Genomic DNA, 12,685 nt, shown 5'->3' on the forward strand with positions numbered 1-12,685 from the left:
CCTTGGCAAGAACTGGGCACTTGGGTAGTTCCTGCAGGGCTAGGATCTGTGTGGCTGGTGCTGGGTCTGGGTCGTGTGTGTCTAGGGGGAGCCTACTTAGACCGTCTGCGTGGCCCATCTCCTTCCCTGGCTTGTGTACCAGCTTGCAATTGTATGCTGCAAGGAAGATGGACCACCGGAGCATCCTGGGGGACAGAATCTGGGGGGGTTTGCCTGTCTGTGGTGAACAGGCCCAGGAGTGGTTTGTGGTCCGTGAAGACAGTGAACTCCCTGCCATATAAGTAATCGTGTAATTTCTTGATTCCTGCCACGATTGCCAGGGCTTCTTTGTCTATTTGGGCATAGTTTCTTTCTGCTCCAGACAGTGTCCTAGAATAGTATGCTATGGGGACTTGTGCCCCGTTGGGCTCAAGGTGGCTTAGGACAGCGCCCACACCATAAGGGGATGCATCGCAGGCGATACAAATGGGCTTGGACTCGATGAAATGGGTTACTGTGGACTTGTCCGACAGCAATGCCTTCAGGGCCTTGAAGCTCTGATTATGGGTGGCCGTCCAGGCCCATGTTGCCTGTTTGTCTAGCAGCCTGTGGAGCAGTTCAGCGATGGCTGCCTTGTGTGGGAGGAATGTATGGTAGAAATTCAGCAGACCCAGGAATGCCTGAAGCTCTGCTTTGTTCTTGGGTGTGGGTGCTAGTTTGATGGCCCTCACCTTGGATTCTGTGGGGTGGATTCCCCTGGCGTCTACTCTGAACCCCAAAAATTCTGTGGAAGGAACGCCTATGCTGCATTTTTCCTTTTTGAGTTTGAGGCCAGCTGTGTGCAGCCTTGCCAGCACTTCCCTAAGCCTCCCTGCCAGTTCCTCTGCTGATGCTCCTGCGATCAGGATGTCATCAAAATACGGGCAGACTCCTGGAATGCCCTTGAGTGTCTTTTCCATAACCTCCTGGAAAATGCCGGGAGCAACGCTGACTCCAAACTGCAGCCTGTTCACCCAGAACGCCCCCCTATGGGTTACTATGGTTTGGATGTCAGCTGTTTCCCTAGTGACCGTGAGTTGCTGGTATGCCTGTGCAAGATCGAGCCTTGCAAAAATGGTGCCGCCTTGGAGGGAAGCGAGAACGTGGCTGACCGCAGGAACCGGGTAAGCGTGCAGGTTTAGGGCGCGGTTCACCGAGCACTTATAGTCGGCACAGATCCTTATTTCCCTGTTGGATTTGAGGGGGGTCACGATGGGGGTTTCCCACTCCCCTCCATCTACAGGCTCTAAGATTCCCTGGGCCACCAACTTGTCTAGTTCGCGCTCGATTTTGTGTTTGAGCGCAAACGGGACTCGCCGCGGCCGGACCCTAATGGGGGAGACGTTTGAGTTAAGCTTGAACGATATGGGGGCCCCGGTGTACTTGCCTAATGACCCGTCGAAGACGTCGGCGAACTCCCGGCAAACGGCCTCAACGGAGTCCCCCTGGATCCGATGGATCCCGGATACTGAGATTCCCAGGGCCTCAAACCAGTCCAGCCCGACCAGGCTGGCTCTGCGGCCCACTACCAATACAACATCCAGGTGCCCTTCGCGACCCTTAAAGCCCACTGAAATGGTGGCCTCCCCCTTCACCTTGACCGGCGAATTCTGAAAATCGGTCAGGGTTAATTTAGTAGGCCGTAATTTAATCCGTTGCTTGCTCCGGCTAATTATGTGGTTAAGGGTCTCGTCCAAAATAATCGAGACCGCTGATCCGGAGTCAAGCTCCATGCTGCAAGGGACACCTTGCAAACGGATTGTTAATCTAATTTTGGGTTTGAGCAGCCGGCGGCTACCCGTATGGTTAATGGCCAGCCGGCTTTTGAACGGCGGTTCCTCCGGCTGCAGCTTGTGGATCTCCTCTCGGGGGCGGCAGCTACGGCAGACGGCGGCTATGTGGCCTGTTTTCTTGCAGGCCCGGCACGTGTCAGACCGGAACTTGCAGAGGCTGCGCACGTGGTTCCCACCACACCCTGCGCACCTCTGGGGAACGGCGGTGTTGCTGGGAGGCCTGGTCCTGTCTGGGTGTCTGGCTCACTCGTCGGGGGTCGACTTCCGCTGGAGGAGGTCGATGCTCAGGTTGTCCTCCTCTGTGGCCCCTTGTCGGTGGATGCTGGTTGCCTGGTTGCCGGGCCGGGTTTCCTGGCAGGCTTGGACGGCCCCACAGGTCGCTTCGTGGGCTAGGATGGCGTCCTCGGCTTCCTGGAGAGAGACCTCCTCTCTTTCGAACAGGCGCTCCTGCAACCGCCTGTCGCGTAGGCCGCAAATCAGCCAGTCCCGTAGTCGCTCCTCCAAATTTGTGAACCTGCAAGCGACGGCAGCTTCCCGCAGGGCGGCGAGGAAGTCGGCACCGGTCTCGTCGGGGTGCTGGTCCCTTTTCTCGAATTGTGACTATGCGGCCACCTTGGAGCGCCGGGGCTTGAAATGTGCGTTGAGCCTGGCCACGAGGTCTCGGTACGCGACGTTGTTGATGGCCTCCTGGGGGAACAGGTTCGCGGCGACTTCCAGCAGCGCTGGTCCCCCAAGGCAGAGCAGGGCGGATGCCTTTGCACCGTCCTCGGATATCTGATTGAACTGCATGTACAGTTCAACGTGAGCCAGGTAACGGGTCCAGGTTTCGGGGTGGTGGGTCTCGAATTCGCTGGGTTGTCCGGCTCTAGCCATGGCGGCAGTTGGTCGTGGATGTGGCACTTGGCGTTGCCGGTTCGGCTGGCGGTCGTGGGGGGAAGAAGGAAAAATGCCTTTCCCTTCAGCTCGCGGAGCGTTTCCCCAGTGACTTCAGCTCTTGGTCGGCAGCAATCCCACCTTCGTCGCCACTATTGTGTAGTGGGTCCGACGCAAGAGAGACGCCAGCCGGTGTGTGAGTTCAGCTCTTTATTGGAAGGGGAAGTGAACTGAGGAATGAGGGCTACCTGGCCTCCTTATATACCTGGCCAGGTAAGCTAACAGCCAATGGGGTTGGCCCTAGGTTTCCCGCCGAAACTGTCCAGGCCAACGCCCCCTGAGGGCTGTTGCTATGCAGATGCCTGCATACATAACATTTCTTCTGTTTCTTCGGTGGCTGCGGCGTCTTCGGGCCGTTTGGCAGCGGAGAAGACGGCCGCTTGTTACTTTATTGATAAGGCTGCCCTTTGTGCTGGTTTTGAGCTGCTGCCGGCGATGGAGGTGGTTATGGCGACGGCGTCCTTGGGCTGCTCTGGGCGGTGGAGAGGACGACCATGGCGACAGCGACTCGTTGGGTTCCGGCTGCTTGAGATGATGGCGGCGACGGTGATGGCGATGGTGGCGTCTTCGAGGCCCACTGGCCTGTTTTACCGGCAGCGGCGATGTCTGTGGCAACGGCGGCGACATAGCGGACTACCAACTTATTTATTAACTTATTTATTAACTTATTTATTAATTTTCCATCTGCCTCCTTTTCTCCCCTTTGGACTGGGACGGACCTGGGTACAGGCCACAGTGGGAGAGTGGCTTGTTTTACATCGGCAGCCCCATAGAGGTGGGAGCTCTGTGGGTGCTGCCCCACCCAGGGTGGGCATTTTGGACCATCCCCGGGAGCAGACTCGCGGCCCGTTGTGAGAGGACGGGTTGTGGTCTGCCCCTGGGAGTATCCAACCAAGTGGCAGTAGGTTGGTGGATGGCCCAAATGTTCCACTCCTTACCTTCGAACCTCCTGTTGGATTTTTAATCATTGGACTGCCCTCCCTGGACTTGCTCGGACTGTATGCTTCGATATTCCGATACGGACTTGCTCGCCCTTAGGGGCGCCCCCCTCTCCTGGGTGCATCCCGCCTTCTTCTCTATCCCCAGTCTCGATGAGGGGCCCAATTATTGGGACCCTGAGAGATGGCCGGGTAAGACCAGGGGCTCTCGATATAAATTTAATAAGAGGCCCCTGGTTAATTTTTTAGTCAAATTTTTAGGGGGTTGGGGAGGGGGGTGGGGGGTAGTGGTTGTCTGGCTGTGGGGGGTAGCCAAACAACTGGGTTGCAGGCCAGGCCTGGGTCTGACGGCGTTCGGGGAGAGCGGGGTGTGGTTACATCTGGGGCTCCGGAGCGGGTCGTGGGACTGCCGATTCCCACGACATTGGGGTATGGCAGCAGGCGTATGGACAGAGGGCCGTATCGTTACTGGGAGGGCCGTCTCCGCTGTTTACAAGCGGTGAGGCGCTCCGACCCTCTGGTTCTTCCCCGAGGTGCCGGGAGCGAGGATGTGCAGCCTCCTGAGCTCCGGCTGGTGTACCTGAATGCTAGGTCCGTGGTTAATAAAGCTCCCCTCGTTAGGGATTTAGTTGAGGGTGAGCATGCGGACCTGGCCTGCATCACGGAGACTTGGTTGGGCCCTGAGGGTGGGGTCCCTTTGGTCGACCTCTGCCCACCAGGCTTCCATGTGCTACACCGGCCGCGAGCTCATGGCAGGGGTGGGGGAGTGGCGGTTACCATTAGGGAGACCTTATGTCCGCGGGAGACCACCGTTTCTCAGATAGTCGGGTGTGAGTCTCTCTTTATGAGATTTGGTCCTGGGGCGCAGTTGGGCTTGCTGCTGGTGTACATTTCGCCTAGTCGCACAGCGGCAGCCCTGCCCGAGCTGCTCGATATCCTCTCGGGTTTGGTGGTTGAGTTTCCCAAACTTATAGTTTTGGGAGACTTCAATCTACCATCCCTGGGAGGTTCATCTGAGCTAGCTCGGGAGTTCATGGCTTCCATGGCGGCCATGGACCTGACGCAATTAATTTCAGAGCCAACTCATGAGGGAGGCCACACCCTTGACCTGATTTTTTTATCTAGACGGTGGTTGGATGATCTAGGTGGGGGCTCTCCATTTATTATGCCCCTGTCATGGACCGATCATCATCTCCTGCGGCTGGTCTTCCGTTTTGCCACCCCCCGCCGTGGGGGTACGGAGCCAATTAGATGGTACCGCCCCAGACGCTTAATGGATCCTGATAGATTCCAAGCGGCGCTGGGGTCCCCACCTGCCTCCACTGCTCACAGCTCGGCGGATGCCTTAGTGGAAGCCTGGGAAAGGGCAGCCACTGAGGCACTTGACCGGGTTGTACCCTTGCGGCCCCTGACCCGGCGCAGATCCCAGCGAGCTCCATGGTTTTCCGCGGAGCTCCGGGAGATGAAGCGTCGGAAACGGGGCCTAGAGAGCTGCTGGAGGTCTAGCCGATCCGAACCCGACCGGTTGCGGTTAAGAACCTATATTAGGTCTTATCTCGCAGCGATGAGGGTGGCGAGGTGTAATTACTTCTCCACCCTCATCGCGTCCACAGATAATCGCCCGGCCGCCTTGTTTAGGGTGACTCGCTCACTTCTTAATCAGGAGGTGAGGGAGGATCCCTTGCAGGGTCGTGCCGAGGAATTTAGTCAACATCTGTCGGATAAAATCGCTCGGATTCGGACCGGTTTGGACTCCAGCTGGGCAGAGTCAGGCGATCAGGACACGGGCGGTCTTGTCAATGTTATCTGGGAAGAGTTTGATTCTGTGACCCCTGATGAAGTGGACAGGATTATGGGGAGGCTGAGCTCCTCCACATGTTTGTTGGACTCGTGCCCTTCCTGGCTGGTTTATGCAGCTAGGGAGAGGACACGAGGCTGGCTCCAGGCGCTTATATCTGCTTCTTTGAGTGAGGGTTATTTCCCCACCGTCTTGAAGGAGGCGGTGGTGAGACCTCTCCTCAAGAAGCCTGCCTTGGACCCAGCTGTCTTGAACAACTTTCGTCCAGTCTCCAACCTTCGCTTTCTTGCGAAGGTTGTTGAGAGTATGGTGGCGCATCAGCTCCCTCTGGTCCTGGATGAAGCGGATTATCTGGACCCGTACCAATCGGGTTTCAGGCCCGGGTACAGCACGGAGACGGCATTGGTCGCTCTGGTGAATGATCTCTGGAGGGCTCGGGATAGGGGATATTCCTCTGTCCTAGTCCTATTAGACCTCTCGGCGGCTTTCGATACCATCGACCATGGTATCTTGCTGTGGCGTCTCAGGGGATTGGGAGTGGGAGGCACAGTTCTTCAGTGGTTCTCCTCCTATCTCCTGGGACGCACGCAGTCGGTGTTGGCAGGGGGGCAGAGATCGGCCCCTAGGTCTCTCGTTTGTGGAGTTCCTCAGGGGTCGGTTCTCTCGCCTCTCCTGTTCAACATCTATATGAAACCGCTGGGTGAGATCATTCGTGGTTTTGGAGTTGGGTATCATCAGTATGCCGATGATACCCAACTTTTCTTTTCGACCCCAAACCACCCCAGTGATGCCCTCGCTGTGATGTCCCGTTGCCTGGAGGCGGTTCGGGTCTGGATGGGGAGGAACAGACTTCAACTCAACCCTGACAAGACTGAGTGGCTGTACATTCCGGCATCCCGGGACATTCAAAATGTTCCATCTCTTTCTATGGGGGGTGAGCTCTTACCCCCCGTGGATAGGGCTCGCAACTTGGGAGTCCTCCTAGATTCACGGCTTACCCTGGAAGATCATATAGTGGCCGTGACTAGGGGGGCTTTCGCCCAGGTTCGCCTGGTGCGCCAGTTGCGGCCCTATCTGAACCGGGATGCCCTGTGTACGGTCACTCATGCGCTCGTGACCTCTCGCCTTGACTACTGTAATGCTCTCTACATGGGGATTCCCTTGAAGACCACTCGGAGGCTCCAACTGGTACAGAATGCGGCCGCGAGAGTTGTCTTGGGAGTTTCCCGGTACTCCCATGTTACACCTTTGCTCCGCGAGCTGCATTGGTTACCAGTTGTCTTTCGGGTGAGGTTCAAGGTTTTGGTAACGATCTTTAAGTCCCTACATGGCATGGGTCCGGGATACCTCAGGGACCACCTGCTGCCGGCGTCAACTCCCCTCCGCCCTGTGCATTCCCACAGAGAGGGCCTCCTCAGGGTGCCGCCAGTCAGGGAATGCCGACTGGTGACCCCCAGGGGGAGAGCCTTCACTGTGGGCGCTCCGGCATTATGGAACCAACTGCCGGTGGAGCTCCGGATGGCACCAGACCTCCGAACTTTCCGTCGTGACCTGAAGACCCACCTATTCGAAATAGCTGGTCTGGCCTGACGGGGATGGGTTTTAATAGTTGTTTTAGACTTGTTCACTGTTTTTAACTGGGCATGGGTTTAATCTTTTTTTTAATTTTTGTATTGTCTTTTTTATATATGCCCTGTGAACCGCCCTGAGTCCCCACCAAGGAGAAGGGCGGTATATAAATTAAATAAATAAAATAAATAAATAAATAAATAAATAAGAAAGGTGACAAGGAACTTCCAATCCTGACAAGGGAAAGGGTTTCAAGGGTTTCAAGTCCTCATGAAGGCAACTGGGGGGGGCAATGAATCATAGGTCGTGGAGTGCCAGGAGTGATGGGGAGACTGTGGGCTGTCCTAGCAAGGGCAGGAGGGGGGCTCTGGAAGAGAGAAAGGAAGATAGAGACCCTAACCCGATCCAGCCCAGGCAGCCTTGGGTATGGTCAGATACTTCTCTTCTGAGGGAAGGGCCCTCCTCACATATGGTGGGGCTGTTGAGCCATACTGACCCCACAGTCAGCATTGTCAACACAACACACACACAAAATATCTTTTCTTCCTTCATTGCTTTTCTCTACTCTCTGGAGTTAAAGTAAGTAACTTGCAGATTTTGAACCAACCTAGAACTAAGGAGAAATTTCCTGAGTTAGAACAATAAATCAGTGGAATGTTTTGGCTCCAGAAGTTGAGAGTGTTCCAACACTGAAGGTTTTTAAAGAAGAGACAGGACAGCCATTTGGGGTTGGACTAGAAGACCTCCAAGGCCCCTTCTCACTCTGTTATTCTGTTCAAGGTATGCAGTATATTAAGCAAACTGTTAAAGGGGATAGAGATTTGAGGGCAGAGTGGAGACTTTAGTTTTAGCACCAATTTTTTGGGGGGGTTGGGAGCAAAAGATAAACATGTCTGTCTCTCTCAGCTTTTTTGTGTGCCTTATTGAAGAAATGTGGGTTTGGGGAGGGATGCAAAGCCAGGGAAAGGTTTTAGGAAGCTCATCTGAATCTGCCATCTTAGCATGCAATGTCTGGTTTCCCAAGCCTAGCAAGAGCCAGAAAAGGTGTGCAGTCACCAAATAGCCTGCTGAACTGGGTAGAAAGCTTCAAAAGCAGCCACCATTTTTACAAGAACTTGTCAGTGTACTGACAATGGTGGCCACTTCCAGGAGACAATGGGATCAGCCCAAGCACTGCAGGGTCCCATTGGGGCAGGATGAAAGGAGAGGCTTCCAGCCAGAGGGGAAGGTGTTACCAAACCACATCTGGAAGGCTGCAGGACCCCCAACACTTCCATACCATAAAGAGGGCTTGGTGGGTACACAAGGAGTGGTTTGCAACCCCTGAAGAAAGGGCTCACATTTTGGAAAAGGTGATGGAAAAGGAGGCTGTTTTGATTGGGGTGGGTGGGTGATCCTAACAGTCAGATACATGGCTGCATTTGCATTCAGCTCCTATTTTCCCCAGGGCAGCACACTTTGATGTGAAGGAAGACAAACAGACCAGATCAGTGATGGCGAACCTTTTACAGACCGAGTGCCCAAACTGCAACCCAAAACCCACTTATGTATCATCGGGTGCCGGGTGGGCGTGGCCCATTGGGTGGTAATGGCAGACTGGGTGGGACTAAAAAGTTTGATCAATCAATCAATCCCAACTTTGTGAGATCTTTTTTTTCCCACGAGAAGTTGAAATTGATTGATTGAACCTTTTTTTTTTTTGCACACAATGATGGAGGCCTAAAGCGAAAAGGTTTTATAAAACCCAGCTGAAGGCCTAGGACATAGGTTCGCCACCACGGGCCCAGATCTTTATTGGGGAGAAAAGTCCAAAGTCTAAAATCATCCAGTGACATTTTTTGCCTGAAACTAAGTTCTCCACGAGGAAAGATTTCCATTTAGGGCCTTCTGGGTCAGAGTGAGAAGCGAACTGCAGCTGACTCCATCTGTCTCTTCCCAAAGTCTCCCCTGGAGGATTCGGCCAAAGAGCAGAAAAACTTTGAGGATAATAGTTCTCCCTCTCACAAGAGATCCCTGGCTAATGCAGCTAGTGATTGGATTCAAAAATTGTTGGGCGTTTCTCTGGAGAAATGAAAGGGAAATAATCTCCATATGGTTCAAAATAATAGGGCAGAGCTAGAATTAAATTAATCACTAGGAAATGAGAGGTTTAAAAGTTTCATCCTTGAAATTGGCCCCAGAGGGAATACATAACACCTGTGGCTGAAGAAAAAGAAATCTAACACTTGTTGGCATAGCTGTTAAAGGGAAGACTCTGGGGACTACTTAATGCCTGAACATGTCACAGAACTGAAATAGACTCTCACTGAGTTAAAACCAGACTTTACTTGATTTTGAAAGTTAATGTTCCACCACAAAAGGGCTGATGCAATAGAGTGGCCAGTCTCCAAGAATGAAATCAACCTCACTTGAAAACTAGTCATCAGGAGTTTGCATAGTTAAAAAAAAATCACACACACAAACACACATGGTTTTGTTTATTTCTACCTGATGTTTACCATGTGTCATATGAACCACGGTCCATCACCCTCTGATGGGGAAGTAGTATTAATTTCCCTGACGAAGACAACCTTTATTGTCATTTTTTACTGTAGGCACAATGACACACATCAAAAATCAAATTTAGTTGCCTGCTCTCAAAGTGAATACATACATGGCACACACCTAAACATACTATATACAACATATACACACTATGTACAACACTTGTATAGACCTACACCCCTACAGATACATAACATATGAATATTAAACACTGTCCATCTTGGAATGGAAGGAAGAAGCTTGAGAGTTCACAAGGTTTATACTGCATGGAACGAAACTGGCTGAATTTGGATGTTCTGCTTCAGATACCACGGAGCATCCTCCCAGAAGGTAACAAGGAAAATAGGTCATGAAGAGGATGGGTAGGGTCCCAGACAACCTTACAGACCCTGCTCAAGCAACACTTATGTGCTATGTCCTGGATGGGAGCAGGGAATTGCCAATGATCTTTTCAACCATCCTTGCCACTCTCTGCACCACCTTGCTGTCTGAAGCAGGGATGCTTCCAAACCAGACTGTGCTGCTGTATGACAGGATGCTCTTCAATCGTCCCCCTGTAGAAAGTGGTAAAGATAGGGGAAGGAAGATGTACTTTCCTCATGCGATGCAGAAAATGCAGGCACTGCTGTGCCCACTTCACCAGTGTCTCCCTGTTGAGCAACCAAGCCAGCCTACTCATTAGCTACACACCCAGGAATTTGATGCTGGTAACCATCTCCACAGGTGAATCATTAATGCACAGAGAAGTGTGGCTGTGCCTGCCTTTTCTGAAATCGACAATGATCTCTTTGGTTCTGGTATTTAAAAGTAGGCTGTTCTCCTTACACCAGTTCACCAACCCCTCAACCTCTTTGTGGTAAGCACCCTCACTGTCACCATGAATAAGGCCCACTACTGTTGTATCATCTGAAAACTTCACAACATGGTTGGTGGCAAACCTAGCACAACAGTCATGGAAGAGAGGACCTATTGCAGACATGTCAAACACAAGGCCCGGGGGCCAGATCCGGCCCGTGAAGTGGTTTCATGCAGCCCGCGAAGTCATCCTGGAAACAGTGAGGGAACGGCCCCCACTGCCATGGCTCTGGCCCTGGCCCAGAGACCCTCCTTCTGCCAGAGACCCTCAGATCTGTCCCACTCCTGCCCAGGCCCGCATAGGCACCCTTGATGCGAACGATGTAGAGCTGGCCATGCCCACCCAGTAGGTCATATGCACTTTAGCCACGCCCACCCAGTAGGCCACGCCCACCCTGGCCATACCCATCTGGCCCCCTGAGGGCAACCGCAATGCTGATGGGGCCCTCAATGAAATTGAGTTTGACACCCCTGACCTATTGGAAACCTTGAAGGCAAACGGCAATGGGCAGAGGATGTGATGGTTAGATGGTGTCATTGATGCAATGAATAAGAATTTGGAGACAGTGGAGGACAGAGAGACCTGGCATGGTATGTTCCAAAGGGTGATTTAGTGATTGAACAATAACTTTCTTTCATAGCCTGTGGAGGCACAATGAGGGCACCAGACCCACTCCCAGCCTTGAGCCATAGCAGATTATTTGGGAAACATTCAATCACAGTGTGCCTGAACACCATTATACACTTCCCTCCCTGCCTAGTATAAGCTTAAACAATTCATAAATTAAGAAATAGGAAAATGGGAGTTAGAACAGAACCTTGTTCTGTAGATAATTAATTGTTGTTCAAGTCGAAGTTACTTCTTCAAAGCCAAATTCCCGCTTGCTTTCTTGACACCTCAGATCATTGCTCAGTTCACCTCACATCAGGGGCAGGGGCAGCTGAGAATATATTCAATAAACTTCCCCAACCCAAAGAGCCTTTAAGACACAGATTGGTGCCTAGGGAGCTGTGGTGGCACAGTGGTTAGAATACAGTATTGCAGGCTAACTCACTACTCACTGCCAGGAGTTCGGTTCTGACTGGCTCAAGATTGACTCAGCCTTTCATCCTTCTGAGATCAGTAAAATCAGGACCCAGCTTGTTGTGGACAATATGCTGACTCTGTAAAAACTTAGAGAGGGCTGTAAAAGCATTATGAAGTGGTGTATATATCTAAGTGCTATTGCTATTGCTATTAGGTAGAGGTAAAGGTTCCCCCGCACATGCGTGCTAGTCGTTTCTGACGCTAGGGGCTGGTGGTCATCTCTGTTTCAAAGCCAAAGAGACAGTGCTTGTCCAAGGATGTCTCCGTGGTCATGTGGCCAGCATGACTAGATGCCAAAGGCACACGGAACACTGTTACCTTCCCACCGTAGTGGTCCCTATTTTTCTACTTACATTTTTATGTGCTTTTGAACTGCTAGGTTGGCAGAAGCTGGGACGAGTAACAGGCGCTCACTCTGTTACGCGGCACTCAGAATTCAACCCGCCAAACTGCCGAACATCTGATCGACAAGCTCAGCATCCTAACCCACTGAGCCACCGCGTCCCTTGGGCTATTGCTATTACAAACACATAAATGATATCTTATGTGGCAGTGAGAAAAGACATAGGATCAATCTCATAACATTCACTTTGCAGGCGTACCCCAACTGCTGTCCCTGGCTGCAGATTGAAGATTGTGACTCACATCTGACACCAGTTTATGTGGAATTAAAAGCAGGACAAAAAAACCCCCACAATAAACAAGGCTCACTGTAATTATTTATTTAATGTACACTGGAAAAATTTCTCTCCAGAAAATAGTCAGGAGAAACCCTAGAGACAAAAGAATGCAGTCATATTTATACATTTCCTGAAAGAACTAAATGATAATCATACATACACACTTTATTACATCATGTAAGCATTAATGTTCATAATGACCAAGACACATTGTTTCTTTACTGTTATTACTGTTATTATCCTCATGAATGAGTCATTGTGTAAATAAAAACTCCACATCAGTCTCATTGTCATAACAATTTGATAAAATGTACTTAGAAATGAGGTCATCAAGGTTGCCCCATCAATTCTCTTCCATTTTTCTAACTTGTTAACATGTTCCCATACCCCCAAGAACTTGTTTTCCTCACTATCCTATCTTCCAGATGGCCTTTAATTATTTCAACCAAAATCTTTGGGCCAACTCATTT

The 12,685-nt window shown here is 51.6% G+C and overlaps 1 protein-coding gene across 1 annotated transcript in view; it reads right to left on the reverse strand.

Annotated features, from left to right (window-relative positions):
• The window catches only part of LOC310633298 (vomeronasal type-2 receptor 26-like), a gene marked incomplete at both ends in the record, with an annotated part of 28,268 nt that extends 24,897 nt beyond the window's left edge, over positions 1-3,371 (reverse strand). Inside the window, one exon of the mRNA XM_083350998.1 lies at positions 3,132-3,371. Coding sequence (XP_083207124.1) covers positions 3,132-3,371 — 240 coding nt within the window. The remainder of the gene's footprint in view (positions 1-3,131) is intronic.
• Between the last annotated feature and the right edge of the window lie 9,314 nt (positions 3,372-12,685).

The sequence above is a fragment of the Vipera ursinii genome (assembly GCF_947247035.1).
Source record: "Vipera ursinii genome assembly, chromosome: 2".
NCBI classification, from domain to species: Eukaryota; Metazoa; Chordata; class Lepidosauria; order Squamata; family Viperidae; genus Vipera; species Vipera ursinii.